The sequence below is a fragment of the Nelumbo nucifera genome, chromosome 6 (genome assembly GCF_055504915.1).
Source record: "Nelumbo nucifera cultivar China Antique chromosome 6, China Antique-T2T, whole genome shotgun sequence".
NCBI lineage: Eukaryota > Viridiplantae > Streptophyta > Magnoliopsida > Proteales > Nelumbonaceae > Nelumbo > Nelumbo nucifera.
The window spans coordinates 27938049-27956398 of NC_142654.1; the positions used below are offsets into that span (position 1 = coordinate 27938049).

An 18350-nucleotide genomic window follows, 5' to 3' on the forward strand; every position below is an offset into this window, starting at 1 on the left:
ACAAAAAAAAAGCATTTTTTATCAAATCTTGAACATGGAATCAATTCCTTGATTAATTTGATTGGGAGAATCTGATTGTCAGCATATAGGTTTCTCTTGATCTTGGAAAAATAAATTGATAGACATGTTGGAATGGGGACAAACTCATGGATTTGGAGCTTAGATCCGCAAATTATTAGGCATGGGCTTGCTGGTGCAACTTTGCATGCCTATAATGTTAGCCCAGATTAACATGCGTGGAAGAAAACACAGTCCCTAGCCCATCATGAGGACTACCAAATGGCCCGTACAAACCTAGATAAAGGGAATGGATCTTGCTTCCCTTTCCTCAACCTTTGGCCCCTTAGAGATTAAGGTGTTTATTAAGAAGTGTAAACAAGCCAGGAATCTTACAGACGTAGCATGGTAAGGACCAAGGTGGTTCCACAACCATTGCAGCTCAACCAGACCCCAAAAAATGTCAAATCTTCCTTATTTTCAAATGTAAAAGCAAGTGAGTTGTTAACTCCATCCTAGAGGCACATGATACAAACATGTTGAGATAAAATGGTATCTGATCCTCCTCCTTTGATGTCATGAGTGTTTATCTTCCCACATATGGTTTTCCATAAGAACAATGAACTCTAAATAGAACATGTAAGGGCTAGAGTCTATTCTATACAAAAGCATTTGCCTTAGGGTCTGTAATAATGGGCAAGAAGTGATGCTATGCACACTGCCTAAATCTAAGAAGGGTTCACTTTTGGCACAGAAAGGGTCATAGAAGTCAGTTTGGGACTTCTGAACCAGGAGTGTTCACTTTTGCCAGGTGAAGAAGAAGTTTTGAAGAAGGACAATAGTATGTGGAGCAATCAAAAAAGGACAATAGCATGAAGAGATGTGGCAGGTATGGTTCAAAGTATCAACATATCAGTTTAGGGGCCTGCTGGTACAATATGATACATCCAATATGGGGCCTGTCGTGTCAAAATTTTGAACCTTGGTGGCAGGGGCCTCAAATATCACATTGGTGAATATCACCAAACTATTCTCTCATTTGAAGAGTTGATTATGCAGTCCAGGGTCAAGGTAGTAAGTCCAAAAAGTATATGAGAATGGGTAGCAAGTATAATATTCAGATCAAGAGGTGGATTTGTCTGGATTAAATGCAACTTTGAGTATAGGCAATGCTAGAGCATCGGAGAAGGCAATATTGTGGCAGGGCTTGTAAAAGATGGATGTGAAATGAGAAGATTATATCCAGCCTCCAGGAAAGAAGAAACAATACAAGGCTGATGGCTGAAAATGTTGAAGAAGATATAAAGAAAGAATATGAAGAAGATTAAGGGGAAGAAATCAAGAAAACTCCCAGCAATAAAGGACGATAATGATAATGTATTTAATGAAGTTAAGACAAGAAGATAAGAAGATAGACTTGGAGTTGATGGATAGAGAAGCTCAAATTGGTAAGAAATTGGGAGTGTTCTTCTTGGTGAACAATTTGCTAGTAAAGTGTTCATGGAGCTAGAAAAAAGGGACTAGGTTGTATCTGATGAAAGTTAATAAGCAAAGCTTGGCATGTCTGAGAGCTAGGTAAGTTTGAAAAAAGGGGTGTTGGTCAGCAGTTGGGTAAGTCAGAATTGGAGGCATGGATTGTGAGTTATTGTTGGTGTAAATAGGTTGACTAATCCTATTCAGTTCTAGGTCTGAAGTATGTAAGGAGGAGAAGAAGAAGAAGAAGAAAGAGAAGGGTTTGGCCTAGGAAAGAAAAAGTCACTTCTCCTAACCGACCCACTTTGTATTTATATTGTATAAGCTGAATTACAGAAGACAATATTGTCCCTCATTAAATATGGGACATATAACTTAAATTTAAATAAAACAGACTATTCACTCTCAATTAGATAGACAAATGACCAAAATACCCTTGTATTGTCAACTCTAACACTCCCCCTTAAGCTGGAAAATATATGTCATATAGTCCCAGCTTGTCACATATATAATCTACTTTGCCCCAAGACAGCCCCTTTGTAAACAGATATGCCCACTAGTTTCTTGAATTTACATGGGTTGTAGTTATCACCCCATCGGACACTTTTTCTCTTACAAAGTAGCAATCGACTTCAATATGCTTTGTTCTCTCATGGAAGACTGGATTAGAAGAAATGTGTACAGCAGCTTGATTATCATAGTATAACCTCATGGGTCTGTCAATTGAGAACCCCATTTCTTGCAACAAATTCTTCAGCCATACTAGTTCACATGTAGTATGAGCCATAGCTCTGTACTCAGCTTCTGTGTTGCTCCTTGCCACCGTTGTTTGTTTTTTACTCTTCCAAGTTACCAGATTGCCACCAAGGAAGGTACAATATCCTGTAGTTGATCTTCTATCTGACACAAATCCAACCCAATCAGCATCTGTATACCCTTCTATCTCAAGAATTCCTCCACTTTTGTATAACAGACCACGGCTTGGAGCACCCTTCAAATACCTGACTATTCTTAGAACTACTTCCCAATGTGGAACCCGAGGGTGTTGCATAAGCTAACTCACCATACTTACAACAAATGGTATATCTGGTCATGTGATAGTCAAATAGTTCAATTTTCCCACCAACCTCCTGTACCTTCCAAGATCATCAAACTCTTCACCTGCATCAATACTCAACTTAGCATTCGGTTCCATAGACGTTTCGGCTGGTTTGGCACCTAACAGCCTTGTTTCTTTAAGTAAGTCACGGACATATTTCCTTTGACACAAGTTAATTCCATGCCTTGACCTTACAACTTCTATTCCGATGAAGTATTTCAGCTTACTAAGATCCTTCGTGTGGAAGTGATCTTGTAGGAAGTTTTTCAATCTATCAATCCCATTGTTGTCACTGCCAGTTGTGACAATATTATCCACATACACCACTAGCAAGATTTTCCCATCTTTTAAGTCACGATTGAACACAAAATGATCTACTTGACACTGTTTCATGCCAAAGTTCTTCACTACTTCACTGAATCTACCAAACCATGCACGTGGAGATTGTTTCAGTCCATAGATTGCCTTTTTAAGTCCACAAACTTTACCATCCTCCCTTGAACAACAAACCCTGGTGGTTGCTCCATATATACTTCCTCAATCAAATCACCGTGCAAGAAGGCATTCTTGATGTCTAGTTGCAAGAGAGGCCAATCATACATTGTTGCTAATAAAATTAATACCCGAACTAAACCAATTTTAGCCACAAGAGATAATGTCTCTGTATAGTCAAACACCATATAACTGAGAATAGCCCTTGGCCTTTAATCGTTCCACACTGCCATTTGGAAGATACTTCATTGTGTAGACCCACTTACACCCAACAACATGCTTACCAGGAGGGAGAATAGTAAGTTCGCACGTGTGATTGTGTTGTAAAGCAAACAATTCCTCTTCCATTGCTTGTCGCCACCCTAGAGAGGTAAGAGCTTTCTGGACAGTCTTAAGAGTGGAAATAAAGGATAGCAAAGATATAAAGTGGCGATGGCAAGCAGAAACGTGAGCAATGGAAATATAATGAGAAATAGGATGAGATGTGCAACTACGTTTACCTTTCCGCAATGTAGTAGGAAGATCAAAGTCAGAAGGAGGAGGTGCAACCACAGGATCTGTCAACGAGGTCTGAATTGGAGGAGGGGTCAATGCTCTTTTGTGAGTATACACTTGTGTTATTGGTGGCCTCTCAATATTAGCCTACACTAGAGAAGGTGGGGATGGAACAAGAACCACGGGAAGGGGGTCCTCAACTGGAACAGGAAGTGGAACCACAAGAGCAGGAGAAGGAACTTCGTACTTGAAAAAAAAGGAACCGACTCAAAGAAAGTGGCATCCAAGCACACAAAAGACCAATGAGAGCTAGGGTTATAACACTTATACCCCTTTTGGGTCCTTGAGTATCCAAGGAAAATGCATTTGGTAGCACGCGCATCTAACTTGTCTAAACCAGGTCCTAAATTCTAAACAAAGCAAACACAACCAAAGACTCTAGGAATAAGGAGCAGAGAAAGAGTAGGAAACAAGACTGAGAAAGGTGATTGACTTCCAAGGATAGACATGGGCATCCGATTGATGACGAAACATGATGTCAGGACTCAAGACAGCACCACTCCAAAAACGCTTTGGGACATTCATATCAAGCATAATGGACCGAGCAGTTTCAAGTAAGTGTCAATATTTTCGTTCAACCACTCCATTCTATTGTGGGGTATAAGAGCAAGAAGTTTGATGAATTATCCCCATGGTGCTCTAAATATTCCTAAAATGGTGTTGAGGTGTATTCTTTTGCATTATCTGAGCGAAGAATTTTAACATGAACTCCAAATTGGGTACGTATTACAGCATAAATTTTTTGGAAAATAGAAAATAATTCGCTTCGATCTTTCATAAGATAGAGCCATATCATCCTTGAAAAGTCATCAACAAAAATTACAAAACACTTATAACCATTGTATGACACCACTTTATTTGGACCACAAACATCTAAATGAACTAAAAAAAAATGACGCAAGACACGACTATCAACTCTTGGACTAAAAGAGACTCTATGGTGTTTCCCAAGCTGACACGACTCACAATCCAACGATGGAAGATGACTTAAGGACGAAACCAACAACTTCAGAGCCTTGAGAGATGGATGACCAAGTCTACAGTGCCATTGGAGAGGAGTAAGAGATGACTGAAAGGCTACTGGCGGGCCACCTCCATCAAGGTAATACAATCCACCTATTTCATGCCCTCCACCAATCTTCATCCCCATCTTGAGATCCTGAAACACACAAGAAGAGGGATAAAAGGTTATAGAACAATTAAGTGACTTGGTTAGTCTACTAGCAGACATAAGATTAAAAGGGAACTTAGATACATATAAAACAGAGGATAAGGATAAGGAGGTCAAATCAACATCACCAACACCACAGATGGGAGAGGTAGAACCATTAGCAAGAGTAACCGTTTGGAATGTAGAAGATGAGGAAAATGAAGAAAATATATATGGAGTCCCAAATATATGATCTGAGGCTCCAGAGTCAATGATCCAGGGTGAGGGTTTGGAAGCCAAGCAAGCCATACCTGAATGGGCAAAAGTAGTTGTATTCTGTTGAGAGGATGTCTGAAGGAACTTCTCATTTAACTCACGTGGTACACTCACCATTTCCTTCCCAAAAGCACCAATAGATGTGGAGGGGGTTTGATCAATCTATTGGTTGCCACTAATTGTACCACTGCCACTAGTCACAACATAGTTAGCCCATGTGTTGGGTGGACCATGTAAATCATAACAGAAATTAACAGTATGTCCCTCTAATCCATAGTATGTGCATTTTCTAAGTCCATTACTTCTTCCTCTACCACGACCTCCCCCTGACTCTCAACCTCCCCTGCGGCCACTAGAACAATTAAACATAGGACCACCTCGGTTTCCTGGAAACCCACAGCCACCACCTCTACTTCCACGACCTCCCTCTCTAGTCACCACAAAACCAGATCTATCCGAGAGAGAGGAAGACTCTGTCGAATCAAATAGAAATTCTCCGAAGACGGGCAAACACTTCTTCAAGAGAGGGAAGAGCAAACCCTCCAAGTATTTGTGCTCAAACAGGTTCATATTCAGCCTTTAGACCCACTAGAAACCATGTCACATCAAGTTGCTCTCGATGTTGTTGTTGAACTTGAACATCTAGAGTTAGAGGATGATATACATTAAGCTCATTACGGAGATTTCTCATGCTTGTATAGTATTCTTCCAAGCTTTGGTTACCCTACTTCAAATTAAAGTACTCTTTTTTTTATCAATAACAATAAACTTTATTAATGATATGAAACTATGAAACTTAAGATACAAAAGGGGGAGGTAAAATGTCTTAACTCCCCACCAACAGAATACAATGAAAGAAAGTCAAAAGTTAGCCTAAAAAATAGATTCCCTATTCACCCCTTGCTTGGCTAACCCATCAGCAAATGAATTAGCAGTCCTCTTCACCCAACTGTAATGCACCACAATATCCCTACTCATTCATTTAAACTTTTTCTTCTCATTGTTATAACTCTACAAACCGCTGTCATCTTCCTTTAGCCACTTAATCACCACTGCCGAGTCACCTTCAAGGATCAAACATCTGATGTTCAATTCCCTTGCTCTTTAGATACCTTCCAGGGCTGCACGAATCTCAGCCCTAAGAGAGTCTCCTTCCCCAATTGGGCCTGAGAACATAGCAATGATAGCCCCATCCTCATTCTTGAACACTCCCCCAATCCCAGAAGGCCCTGGGTTCCTTAAGCAGCTACCATCAAAACTCAGTTTTATGAACCCAGAGGTAGGAGGGGACCAAGGACTACAAGTCCTCTTACATAGGGCAGAGGAAGCTATCTCTTTCCAATTTCTTACCAAATCAGCCACAGAATAATCTAAGAACAGAGCTCCATAGTTTTCAGTTAATGTGCCATCCTTAACAGTATTAGATCTAATAAGTCTTCAAAGGTTCTTTCCTTGTTTGGAAATATTCGTTTCTTTCTTCCCATTGGGTCCAACACACTACTGCCTTAATGCTTCTCCACATAATTTTCCCTCTCTTCTTCAGCCATCTGAAAAAAGAAGAGAACAAACTTTGGACGTTCCCAGGGGGAAGAATCCAAACACACCCAAAAAGGGAAAAAGCCCACACTCCCATACTGATTTAGCAACCGAACAAGTAACCATAAGGTGGTAATCAGTTTCCCCTTCAGCTTTACATAGAGTACACCTTTTAGGAAGTAAACAAGAATTGAGTCTATTTTTCTGAAGTAGGCCATTTGTGTTAATTCTTTCCAGGAAAGTTTCCCAACAAAAACTACCAACCCGAAGAGGAATGGGCCTACTCCAAATTTCTTTAACCGGGAAAGACAACCCAATAGAATCAGAAAGTTGAGTTAATGTCTCAAAAAACGAAGCACAAGAGAAAACACCTGATGAGGAAGGAACCCAAAATCTAGTGTCCTCCTTATTAGGGTCCAAGAAAACATTTTCGAGGATAGCTAACAAAGACATGATGTGGCCCAAATCTGTATCCCTAATTGCCCTTCTCAGACCTAAGTTCCACCCAAAACCAGAATGAGAGTCTGAAGGGCATAAGAAAGATGATATGGGTTCATTTTTCAAATCTGATAGAACATACAAAGAGGGAAATCCATTCATCAAAGGTGAGTCCCCAACCCAATGTTGTTCCCAAAATTTTATTCTATTACCAAAGTTAAGACCATACCTAATCCAAGGGGAGAAGACTGAAAGCAACTTATATATGGCTTTCCAAGGAGAGGCAGCTATAGCCCTTGCCAAAATTCCAGGTTCCCAACCATTGTCTTCCAATCCATGTATGCTAGTTACAATCTTTGTCCACAATGTCTCTTTCCAATGGAAACCTCCATAACCATTTCCCCAACAATGCCATGTTCCTTTTCCTAATATTCTCAATCCCAAGAACTCCTAGCTTTTTACATCTAGTTACCACCTCCCATCTCACCCTATGGTCTCGCTTTTCCTCTCCAGGCTCCCACAAGAAATCCCTCATAAGTTTTTCCAAAATGTTAGAAACCTTTGTGGGGATCTTAAACACTGATAGGAAGTAAACAGGTAGATTAGCTAGGGTTGACCTAATCAAAGTGATTCTCCCCCCGAAGGAAAGATAATTTTTCCTCCAAGAAGCAAGCCTTTTTTCAAATCTCTCCACCATCGGGTTCCAAAAGCTTACCTTCTTAGGGTTATCCCCCAAGGGGAGGCCTAAGTAAATCATAGGCCAATCCAAGGTTGCACAACCTAACACGCCTGCAAATTCACTTATCTCCCTCTCCTTCAAATTCACACCCACCATACTACTCTTATCCAAGTTCACCTTGAGATTAGACATCTGCTCAAAGAGTTGTATTGCCAATTTTAAATTCCGGATCCAATTGATGTCCCCACCTTCACATAACAAGATTGTGTCATCTGCAAACTGCAGATGCTTAAGTGGTATCTGCAGTATGTAAGGAGAAGAAGAAGAAGAAGTCACTTCTCCTAGGAGAGAAAAAGTCACTTCTCCTAGCCGACCCACTTTGTATTTATATTGTATAAGCTGAATTACAGAAGACAATATTGTCCCTCATTAAGTATGGAACATATAACTTAAACTTAAACAAAACAGACTATTCACTCTCAATTAAATAGACAAATGACCAAAATACCCTTGTATTGTCGACTCTAACAGTTGGGAAGTATTGATACAGATGGGTGGATGGTGGACAGAAAACATGTCAAGGGTCATGGTGTTTGGGGGTTCGTATGAAGTTAGGCTTCTCTGGTGCTGTAGTATTTGCAATTGGATTTTGATTGTTGGATCAGGGAGAGAGAAAATTCAGTGTCGGGGTTTATGTTGGGGGAAAATTTGTAGAGATAGCATGTTATTTATGGCAGTGATATCTTATCACCTGGTTTTTGTATTACATTTTTTGTAAAGTTCAATCTTTTTTATCGAAAAAGCTAATGATTTAAAAACAAAAATCACCTTGTAAATGACATAATTGATAAGACGTTCCACCACTTTGCGAATCTCAGAAGGGTAGAGCTGCACGAAAAATAAAGTCTGCAAAAACAGAAAAATATCCATCAAAATAAAAATGTCAAGTTTATTCAACAGTGAACTACTCATTTCTTTAGCAGAGCAAACTGAATATCAAATGATGATGTGCATACTAGCTACCATATAGAATCATCCTTTTATACGCATGACAAAATGAAAACAGTAAGTTATAGTCATTACTTGGCTAAATTTCATAGGTAGAGGTGGTTTTCATATACCTGAACTGTTATGGGGAACTCTAGATTGGATTATCAAAATCAGTAATCACATAACGCCTCTGTAGTTTGAATGATTGTTCCTTGCAACTTTGGCAAGAGTTTCTTATCATTGCCATTAATAATCTCTTTGATCAGCTTAATGATAAAAAAATAATAGTCATTATAATAAATGTAAACAAAATCCTAAGGACTAAGGAGTGAAAGACCTAAACCCAAGGAAATGTGATATCAAAACTCAGATCAAATGCAAATAAAGGAAAAACAAACAATTTTACAAATTAAAGTAGTGGATTAATAATCCAACCACTTAGCAAATATCAACAAGCACCATGCTATGTTAAGCAAATACAGCGAGGACATGCTAAAAATTAAAGCAGTGATGGCGCACCTAGGTACACAGGCAAGGCGCATTTTAGGGTATGTGCCTCGCCTAGGTCCCAGGTGCAGCACTTTAAAAAGGCACATGCCTGGTGTACCTTGTGCTTCAGCCCAGGCATGCGCTGAGTGCTTTTTCTTTTTCTTTTTCTTTTTCTTTTTTTTTTTTGTGCTTAGCAGTTGCCCCCCTCCCTCCAGACCAAGCCCCTCGAGGCAAGCCCAAACAAATCCATATATGGGTCTTAAATTCTTAATCCTTGTAAAAAAAAAAAAGGTTTTATAACTTTAAGTGTCTTTTAAAAATATCTTTTATTAGGACGAGTGAATGAACAACATTAGCAAATATGAGCTTGCCTTCAGGGGCTTTGATACAAAGGCAGCTCAAAGAATCAAGAATGCATAATGTTTAACATCGCAATAACTTTTGAAGTAATGCAATTGGGAAAAAATAAAGAGATTAAGAGTTTACAAGTTTGAATATGTTTTATATGTTATACTTGATTTTATTTTTAAATTTCATTTTAAATATGTTTTACATGTTATGTTTATGTATTTTAATTTAAATTTCATTTGTTTTAAATTTTAAGTTTATATTTTTAATTAATAATGTGCTTACTATTTTTTAAGTTTTGCATTTTTTTTGAATTTTTTAGCATTTTTTGCATTTTTGCACCTTACTTCGAAAAGGCATGCACCTCGCGTCTTAGGCTCAAGTGGCCCTTGTGCTTTTAAAACACTGAATTGAAGTATCTGATATGATACAGCACCTTAGTACAGGTATCCAGGTATCATAAGCATTAGGATATTGGTGCAATCTCATAAATATCTTAATACAAACTACAACTATGCAGGAAAAAAATGATATTGGATATTTAGTTTACAATCCTTTTTTTTTTGCAACCAAAGAAAAAGTTAGACTAGATAGGCTATAGGGAATCAAAATCACTGTTTTCAAAAGAAAAGGTGAAAGTTTGACTTTTCGATGTGCCTTTTGTTTGTAGGACTGTCAATGGGCTCTGAAAATTTGATACCCGATTTGATTCCGGATCCAATTATCTAAAAATTGGATGTTAGAACTTGCATCTGATTAATAATCGGATAGGATCAGATTTAACCCCATCCAATCTGATTAAAATCCAAGATCGATAAAAATTTATACATATATAGTATAATTATGTATATATTATATAAGATACAATTATATAAAGCTTATAGCTGATAAATTTAATATTTTATATTTATATACATTAATTATACATGTATAACTTAAAAATAACTAGTTTTTTCACTTCTTATTTTTTTGTAATTTTAAACACAATAAGATGGATGCAGATTAAACCCGAATTCAATTCAAGTTCAACATATCAGATTTCAGATCGGATTCGGATCCAAAGGTTTGATAATCAGATCGGATGTGATCATAACTGGATCCAATCCAAATCTGATCCGATTCCAGCCCTAATTGGAAAGAAAAATCAAAATAACCCTTTCAATGCCTTCTTTTGTTTTATGCCTTTTCCATTTCATATACCATTATCCAATCATGATCCATCAAAAAATATTTAAAGCAACAAAATGAACATAAAAAAATGTATATAAATATTTTATAATATTTCAAATAACTAGAGATACAAACAAAAAAATAAAGTCTTAAAATGGCTTTTTGGATAACTAGGTTGACTAGTCATTAGCCATCCTAGGCAACTGTATGATGAATAACGACTGACTAATAATGCACTTAGTCTGGCCCTCAATTGACTAGTTGGTTGACGATTAGTCAAACTTTGATAACACCGATATCCATATGCTTAAACAGATTTTTAGAAACGCAATTTTATGGTCACCTTCAGCTAACACAGTTAAAAACTTTACTAACATCTTAAAGCTGAACAAAAGTTCACCATCGCCGGTCATCCTTATCCAGCTTACCCCACCTAATTGGGGTAATGAAATACAAATCCTGTTCCTACATTCCATTCTAAGGGAACCAATTCTCTTGTTTGGTAATGGAAATGTCGGACACATCTCCTTTTTTGTAAGTAACAATATATATATATATATAGTAACAATCAGAATTTTACTACATTAACCCACTTGTAATTTTGTATGGATTTGTACATAATTTTTTTATCAGCAAGGAAAAATTAATTTTATTAAATTGAGAAGATTGTACATAATCCTTGTACTATATTTTGTGTTGCAATAAAATTTCTGTTGTTGGTAAAAAACAAACAGAACTTTATTACATTTGAAAAATAGAATGGTAGATAGACAGTAATGTGCCAAGCACCACAATATTCAGCTAGCCTTGGCTACCCCCCTCACCTTGGAGAATTAATCCCCAAACAAGATTTCTGTTTCATCCTTCTTTTTAAGGGGTTTTTTTTTTTTTTTTGAGAGAGAGAGAGAACAAGTATATCATATATTCAACATGTACAGCCAGGAACTATACATCAGATTTCAAAAAGACCCCAAAAAATCTTCTCAAAACCAAAAGGCTTGAAAGCAGGTCAAATGATACCAATCAACTTATCTGACTAGCCGGATAGAATGCTGTTATCAAAAAATTGACCATGGGGAATTATTTTGAAGAGATCTGTGACTGACAACCAGGTATGAATCGAAGCCATAACCTGTTGGACCACCTTATCCAAACCCCAACTCTCCCTTTCAAAAATCCTTCTATTCCTCTCCTTCCACAGCCCGCAATATATAGCATGGGGAACTATACCCCACAAGAGCTTCCCTTTTTAAGGTATGTATTTACTATTGCTAACTCATAAGTTGTTGCAAATTCTGAAGTTGTATCTAGTTTCATACATGCATGAGGAAACCAACTTCAATTCCATAAACGAATCTTTTATGGTAACTCACTACCAAAGAAGTCAAAACTCTCCAACTCTAAAACTTATGTACCACCAAGCACCTTAACAGCTTATGTCTGCAACACCAAAGACGTGTCGTGCATGCAAATGATCCTACAATTTAGGGAACTAGAAAATTCACTGAATTTCTAACAAGACAAAGGCTAACGAGTATCCCTGTAAATTGCAAATTGTTCTCAACTAGCTCATCCTTAATGTGAACTCTCAAAGCTTGCAGTTTATTCACGTCTTATTTCCAACTTTGTTTTTGAACAGAATCGATGTGCCCCTGATTGAAAAAAAAAAAAAAAGATTTTTGGAAAAGGCATTGCATGCTTTATTGTAGTATGAGAAAAATGAAAGAACAGCAAATCTTCTCAAAGCAGAAAAGAAAATTGTAAAAAAAAAAAAATCTAGGGAAAGCAAGATTAATACAACACAAATGTTTGCCACTATTGCATACAAAGTTATCCAATTATTACCTTAGTATACAGTTCTTTTTTTTTTTTTTGATCAATTAGTATACAGTTCATTCATTATGCATTCTCAAGTCTCCAGCCATGAAATGACTTACCTTGAGACATAAAACGACCAGGATAAATACATTAAGTGCAAAATTCGCTAGCAAGGCAATTGTGATGTATGAACCCAAAAGCAGCTCTAGTGCATGGCCAGCATTCCCTGAATGAATAACGTTTTCACCAATTGAGCCATCTGACTTGATCCGATCCAGTAACAATACTGTCCACCATTGGAGCCCTACAAGGCTTAGCACCGTACAGAGTGCTGAGATGGATAAGTAGCCCACACCCATTTTCAGTAAAAGCAAACTCTTTACCAAGATCAATCTCCCAAAGTTTCATCACAACTGAACTAGCATGGCTAGACAAAAATATCCAGGATGTGGCATCCAAAGATCAGTTGACTAGGTACAAATCACAAAAAACTGGAGTGACGATAACTTAGAGGGTTCATACTCCTCCCTGATCAAGACATGCATCACAAACGTCAATCCCCATAATGAAATAAAAGAACCTGCATCAAATTATAACTTAGTCACTTCTGCATGAAAAGAATATCCCTCTAAATATATATCGTTTATAACTGACAGCTTCGGTGTTGAAAAAGAAAAATTCTTGATAAGAACCCCAGTACACATTGCAGAACCTAAAAGTTTTACAATATACAAAAAAAAAAAATGAAACTCAAGGCATTCGACAAAAATTGGGAAGCAAGAGTTAATATTTAATTCCAGAAACTAGAAGCATAGGTATACAAGTGCAATAAAGAAAATTGATTCAAAAGTCCTTCTAATAGCATTATGTGCCAATGAATCTCTTCTCTTCATTGGAAGATCGAATTCCCCCCAAAAGGAATAATCAATTAATAGCTAAACAGACAGGAAGGCGGATATGGCACTGAACAGAACGAAATGGAGAAACAGGATTCACCTAACCGACCCCATATAGTTAGGACAAAGCTTAGATGATGACGATGATCATGATGCTGATAATAACAGGAAGACATACAAGAAATATCCAGACATCGAAATCAAACTTTCGAGAACCCTAAATTGACGAAATTCCAGTGATCAAAATTAAACTACGAGAACAAAAATAGCAAACTTCCCATCCAAACCTAACAATCTATTACGGCAAATCAAATTAAAGCGATACGCATACGTTGAAATTGTAATTAAAAAGCGAAATTGGGCAAAATAACGTACCTGCTTCGACCAAGAAGGTTTAATGTCGTCGGCAGGGTTTTTTTCACTTTCTCTGCTTTTGTTCCTCGTAACGGAGAGAGAGAGAGAGAGAGGTCAGTTTTTTGCGGGAACGTGAAAACGAAAAACGAAACCCGAAAATAAAAACTAAAAATGAAACCTTCTTTTCTCTAACGACGTTGTCCTCTAATGAAATTCTCCCTTTCTCCGTTTCTCGCTTTTGGGGATCGCCGCTTTAGTTATCACGTAAACTTTTATTATTCATTCATACCGCGAACGTACATTTTCTTGTTGGGCATTAAATAATTAGTTGATTCATTCTCTCCGTTTCAGTATTACCATAATACCCTAGTGTTACGGTTCAGCACAGGCTTAGCCTTGCCTACGCTTGGCAGGCTTACGTTAGGGACATGCCCGTCATTTTCGCCTGTAAGATTTTTGGGAGAACTGATGTCATCTTCAGGCAGACCACCAGAAGCTTAACGTACTCTTTGAGGAGGGGTGGTCGACCTCCTTGGGTGCCTAACCTTGGCACTCCTAGACCTTCATCCCCTTGCGGGGCGGCCCTGGTTAACGGCTAGCATGGCTACCAGGGTTCCTCATGGGCGCACACTTGCTCATGGGGACAGTGTTGGACCGGCACTGTGCTACCGATACTCAAGGGAGGCTTGGCATGCGGGCCTGGTTCAAGCATGTCCCTTCACTTCGCCAGCCCCTTGCCCAAGCTGAGTGAGCTACCCCGTTGCCCTTAGCGCACGGGTGTGTTCCGGCCCAAGCGGTTGCCTATCATCAGGGCACACAGGTGCCTGTCATCATCGGCATACAGGAGACCCTTCACATCGGTGCCAAGTCACCTTATCGGCGCATGGTCGCCTTCCATGATGGTTGTCCCCCTTTAGCACGTAAGCGGCGCCTCCCATGGACCGGTCTGAGCCAGGAGAGTGCCCCGGCCATTGGACTTGAGGTCATGATCCAGTGCTACTGACGTTGGTGGAGCCATCCCATCGGGCAACTCCTAGCCTCTAAGCGCAGAAAGGCTTGTCCTGGCCTGCCTTGGCCAGGACGCCGCACGGGTTTCTTCCGCTGTAGAACTACCCCCGTGACAGTTGGTATCAGAGCCAGGTTAGCTAATTGCAACAGCAGTTGGTTTTCAGCAGATTAGCCCAGAGCCAGTTGAAGCGGTCATTTCGACAAGCAGCATTTTGTGGGGTGCGGTCCCTAGTCACCTCCACCCAGGATCGAGCAGATTTCAGATCAGGCCTATTAAGAGGCCATTTCATAGTTCGTGTCCCCATTCCAATGACACTAAAACAGCTTCCCTTGCGGTTTGCAGACGCTTTGGTTGTTGTCCTCATGCGGTGGCAGACGCGTGAGCCTTGATAGGAATGTGGGTACACTATCGGAGCAGATTGTTTATCAGGCCTATCAAGAGGCCATTCAATGTTCGCGTTCCCATTCCAATGACCCTAAAACAGCTTCCCTTGCGGGTGCAGACGCATTGGTTGTTGTCCTCATGCGGGGGCAGACGCGTGGGCCTTATTAGGAATGCGGTTACGCTAGCCGTTGGAGCATGGCGGCCCTACACCGGCAAAGTTTTAGGTGGACATGCTCAGTTTTCAGGTTGAACACTTGCAACAGCAGAAGCTTATCTTAAGGCGAGTGCATGTTCGGCAACTCATGGGTAAAAGTTGCCACACTTGCGTTTGAAGCGGTCAGATCTCCTTGAGGCAGCAGCAGTGGGGCCCCCTCGGAGTGAAGATGTAGCCCGAGTCGGCGAGGCGAAGCGTAGTTTCGAGGGCCCAGAGAGCATAAGCCATGGCTAGGTTTGAGTAACCCGCGCAGGGCGAGGTGAAGTCGGCAGGCCAGCATGGTGAAAGGGTACCCGTGTCATCGCCAACATGAGGAGTAGACCTATCAACGTGTTCGGTAGCATCACAGAAAAGCTACCATGAAGACGGTCGAGCCTTGAGGTAAGATGATACATGGGGCGGACCTCCGCGAAGCACCACACACATTTCTTCGAGGGCCCTTCTTTCACAGTCAACGGCATAGCCATTGCGCGGTTTGAGTAACCTCGACACAAGGGGTGAAGTCCAGGCAGGCCGGCATGGTGAAATGGTTCCGTCCCCATAAATGGACACCAATATAGGCAAGACCCGGGTTGGCCAGGCGAGCCCTGGAACAGGCAAGGAAGTGAATGGCGCGGGACACAGACGCCCATTCACGAGGAAGACCCATTGTCGAGGACGACAATGGATTGAGTGGGGGAGCCTGTTACGGTTCAGCACAGGCTTAGCCTTGCCTACGCTTGGCAGGCTTACGTTAGGGACATGCCCGTCATTTTTGCCTGTAAGATTTTTGGGAGAACTGATGTCATCTTCAGGCAGACCACCAGAAGCTTAACGTACTCTTTGAGGAGGGGTGGTCGACCTCCTTGGGTGCCTAACCTTGGCACTCCTAGACCTTCATCCCCTTGCGGGGCGGCCCTGGTTAACGGCTAGCATGGCTACCAGGGTTCCTCATGGGCGCACACTTGCTCATGGGGACAGTGTTGGACCGGCACTGCGCTACCGATACTCAAGGGAGGCTTGGCATGCGGGCCTGGTTCAAGCATGTCCCTTCACTTCGCCAGCCCCTTGCCCAAGCTGAGTGAGCTACCCCGTTGCCCTTAGCGCACGGGTGTGTTCCGGCCCAAGCGGTTGCCTATCATCAGGGCACACAGGTGCCTGTCATCATCGGCATACAGGAGACCCTTCACATCGGTGCCAAGTCACCTTATCGGCGCATGGTCGCCTTCCATGATGGTTGTCCCCCTTTAGCACGTAAGCGGCACCTCCCATGGACCGGTCTGAGCCAGGAGAGTGCCCCGGCCATTGGACTTGAGGTCATGATCCAGTGCTACTGACGTTGGTGGAGCCATCCCATCGGGCAACTCCTAGCCTCTAAGCGCAGAAAGGCTTGTCCTGGCCTGCCTTGGCCAGGACGCCGCACGGGTTTCTTCCGCTGCAGAACTACCCCCGTGACACTAGGCTATTTTACTGTATCCTCCTACATGTCTCTATCTATCCCTCCATCTAAAATCTCATCCATCGGTTGGACAGCTGTTGCCACACGCTGATCAAATTAGACGGTGGGATCATTCAGCCGAGCGGCCGTCAAAACGGTTGTTTGAATGGCTGGTCTCTAGTTGTAAGTTGTTACGCGGGCCGGTACGGCACGTTTCGGCACGGACAGCCCGGGGAGTGGTCCGGCACGAATTTTTTTTTTTTTTCATGAAGGAAAATTTAAAAAAAATAACTTGATAAAATAAACAACAAAGTGAAAACGATTTAAATTTTTATTCTATATGAATTTTAATGTATACAATTTTTCATGTTCATATATGAAATAATAAAAAACGAAATTGAAAAAAATCAATGGAATTTAAATGAAAAGGTATGATAAAACCGAAAACAAAATTTTACAATGGAATTGGAAAAAAATCACAAGTGACTCTTATTGCAATTTACAGATAAAAATGAAAATTAAAATTTATAATAATATTAATTTTTAAATATTATTATTATTAACAAATGTAAAATTCTGGTGTTCCATATTCAAAGTTTCATCCATCATATGGATTCTCATATTATCTAAAACTCTATTATCAGCATTAAAACAAGATTTCGATATGACTAATTTAGGGGTGCTCATGGTTCGATTAACTAAACTGCATGCCTTTTTTTAAACTAAACCAGTTGCATTGGTTTTTGAAAATCCGATAATCAAAGTTTATCGGTTAATTGGTTGATCAGGTCGATTTGTTGGTTTTTTAGTTTTTTGATTTGGTAGATTTACGCAGCAAGCCCCTGTAGAAATATTTATTGTTAGAAGTGGTGTACAATAATTGAACTATCCCTGATGGTGTGTGATTTGGTGCTCCCTACTGACAGACAATTTGGACATTGAACTGAGTAGGTCGCCTATCTGAGCTGCAAAGAAAGAGATCAGAGTGTCTGGGTTGCTTTTACCCGAGGTGGGTACTCCAATATTTAAGTCAGTGAAGAGTTTTGAGAGATATAAAAAACGAGAGAGCTAGAGAGTTGTAAATGCTAAATCATGCGTACCTTTTATGAGGAAGGGGACGCCTTTATATAGGCTAATAGTCGTGAGCTCCACGAAGCGCATCCGAGATCACTGACCTATATGATACAGATGTAGTTTCTTGCCCAGAGACGAACTCCACGAGAGTTGGTAGTGCTTACCCGATTGCGTCCGAAGCAGGCAGGGCGGTAATCAACTCCGTCAACATGGTGTCGTGATCCCGGGGGAGTCAAAGACGACAACTCGCTCGAGGAGGAGAGGAGGTCGCCCGTTGTACGATGCAGGTTGCTAACTGAACCTTGACTAGGTCGGCAGAGGAAAGTCACCTCTTATGGTTTGTCCATAAGTCAGCCTATCGAGGTGGGGCCAAGGAGGTCGTGATGGGTGCAAGGTGTTTGAAGTGATATTGAAGTCTGCTTTACGTGGTGTTGAGATGTCGTTTGATAGATCTGTGATGTCATTGGAGGGCCAAATAACCCTCATCAATCC

At 40.4% G+C, this 18350-nt stretch overlaps 1 protein-coding gene across 5 annotated transcripts in view; it reads right to left on the reverse strand.

The window, feature by feature from the left end:
• Positions 1 to 14052, reverse strand: part of LOC104598546 (E3 ubiquitin protein ligase RIN2) — a 45765-nt gene extending 31713 nt beyond the window's left edge. The window contains exons 1-4 of one of the 5 annotated variants that reach the window (XM_088890292.1): positions 13939 to 14052; positions 13782 to 13833; positions 12630 to 13038; positions 8524 to 8601 (exon numbers count right to left, since the gene is read on the reverse strand). In XM_088890292.1, coding sequence (XP_088746418.1) covers positions 8524 to 8601; positions 12630 to 12869 — 318 coding nt within the window. In that variant the 5' untranslated portion in view covers positions 12870 to 13038; positions 13782 to 13833; positions 13939 to 14052. The other 4 variants (XM_088890290.1, XM_019197997.2, XM_088890289.1 and 1 more) reach the window with 4 other exon arrangements.
• Positions 14053 to 18350: the final 4298 nt, after the last annotated feature.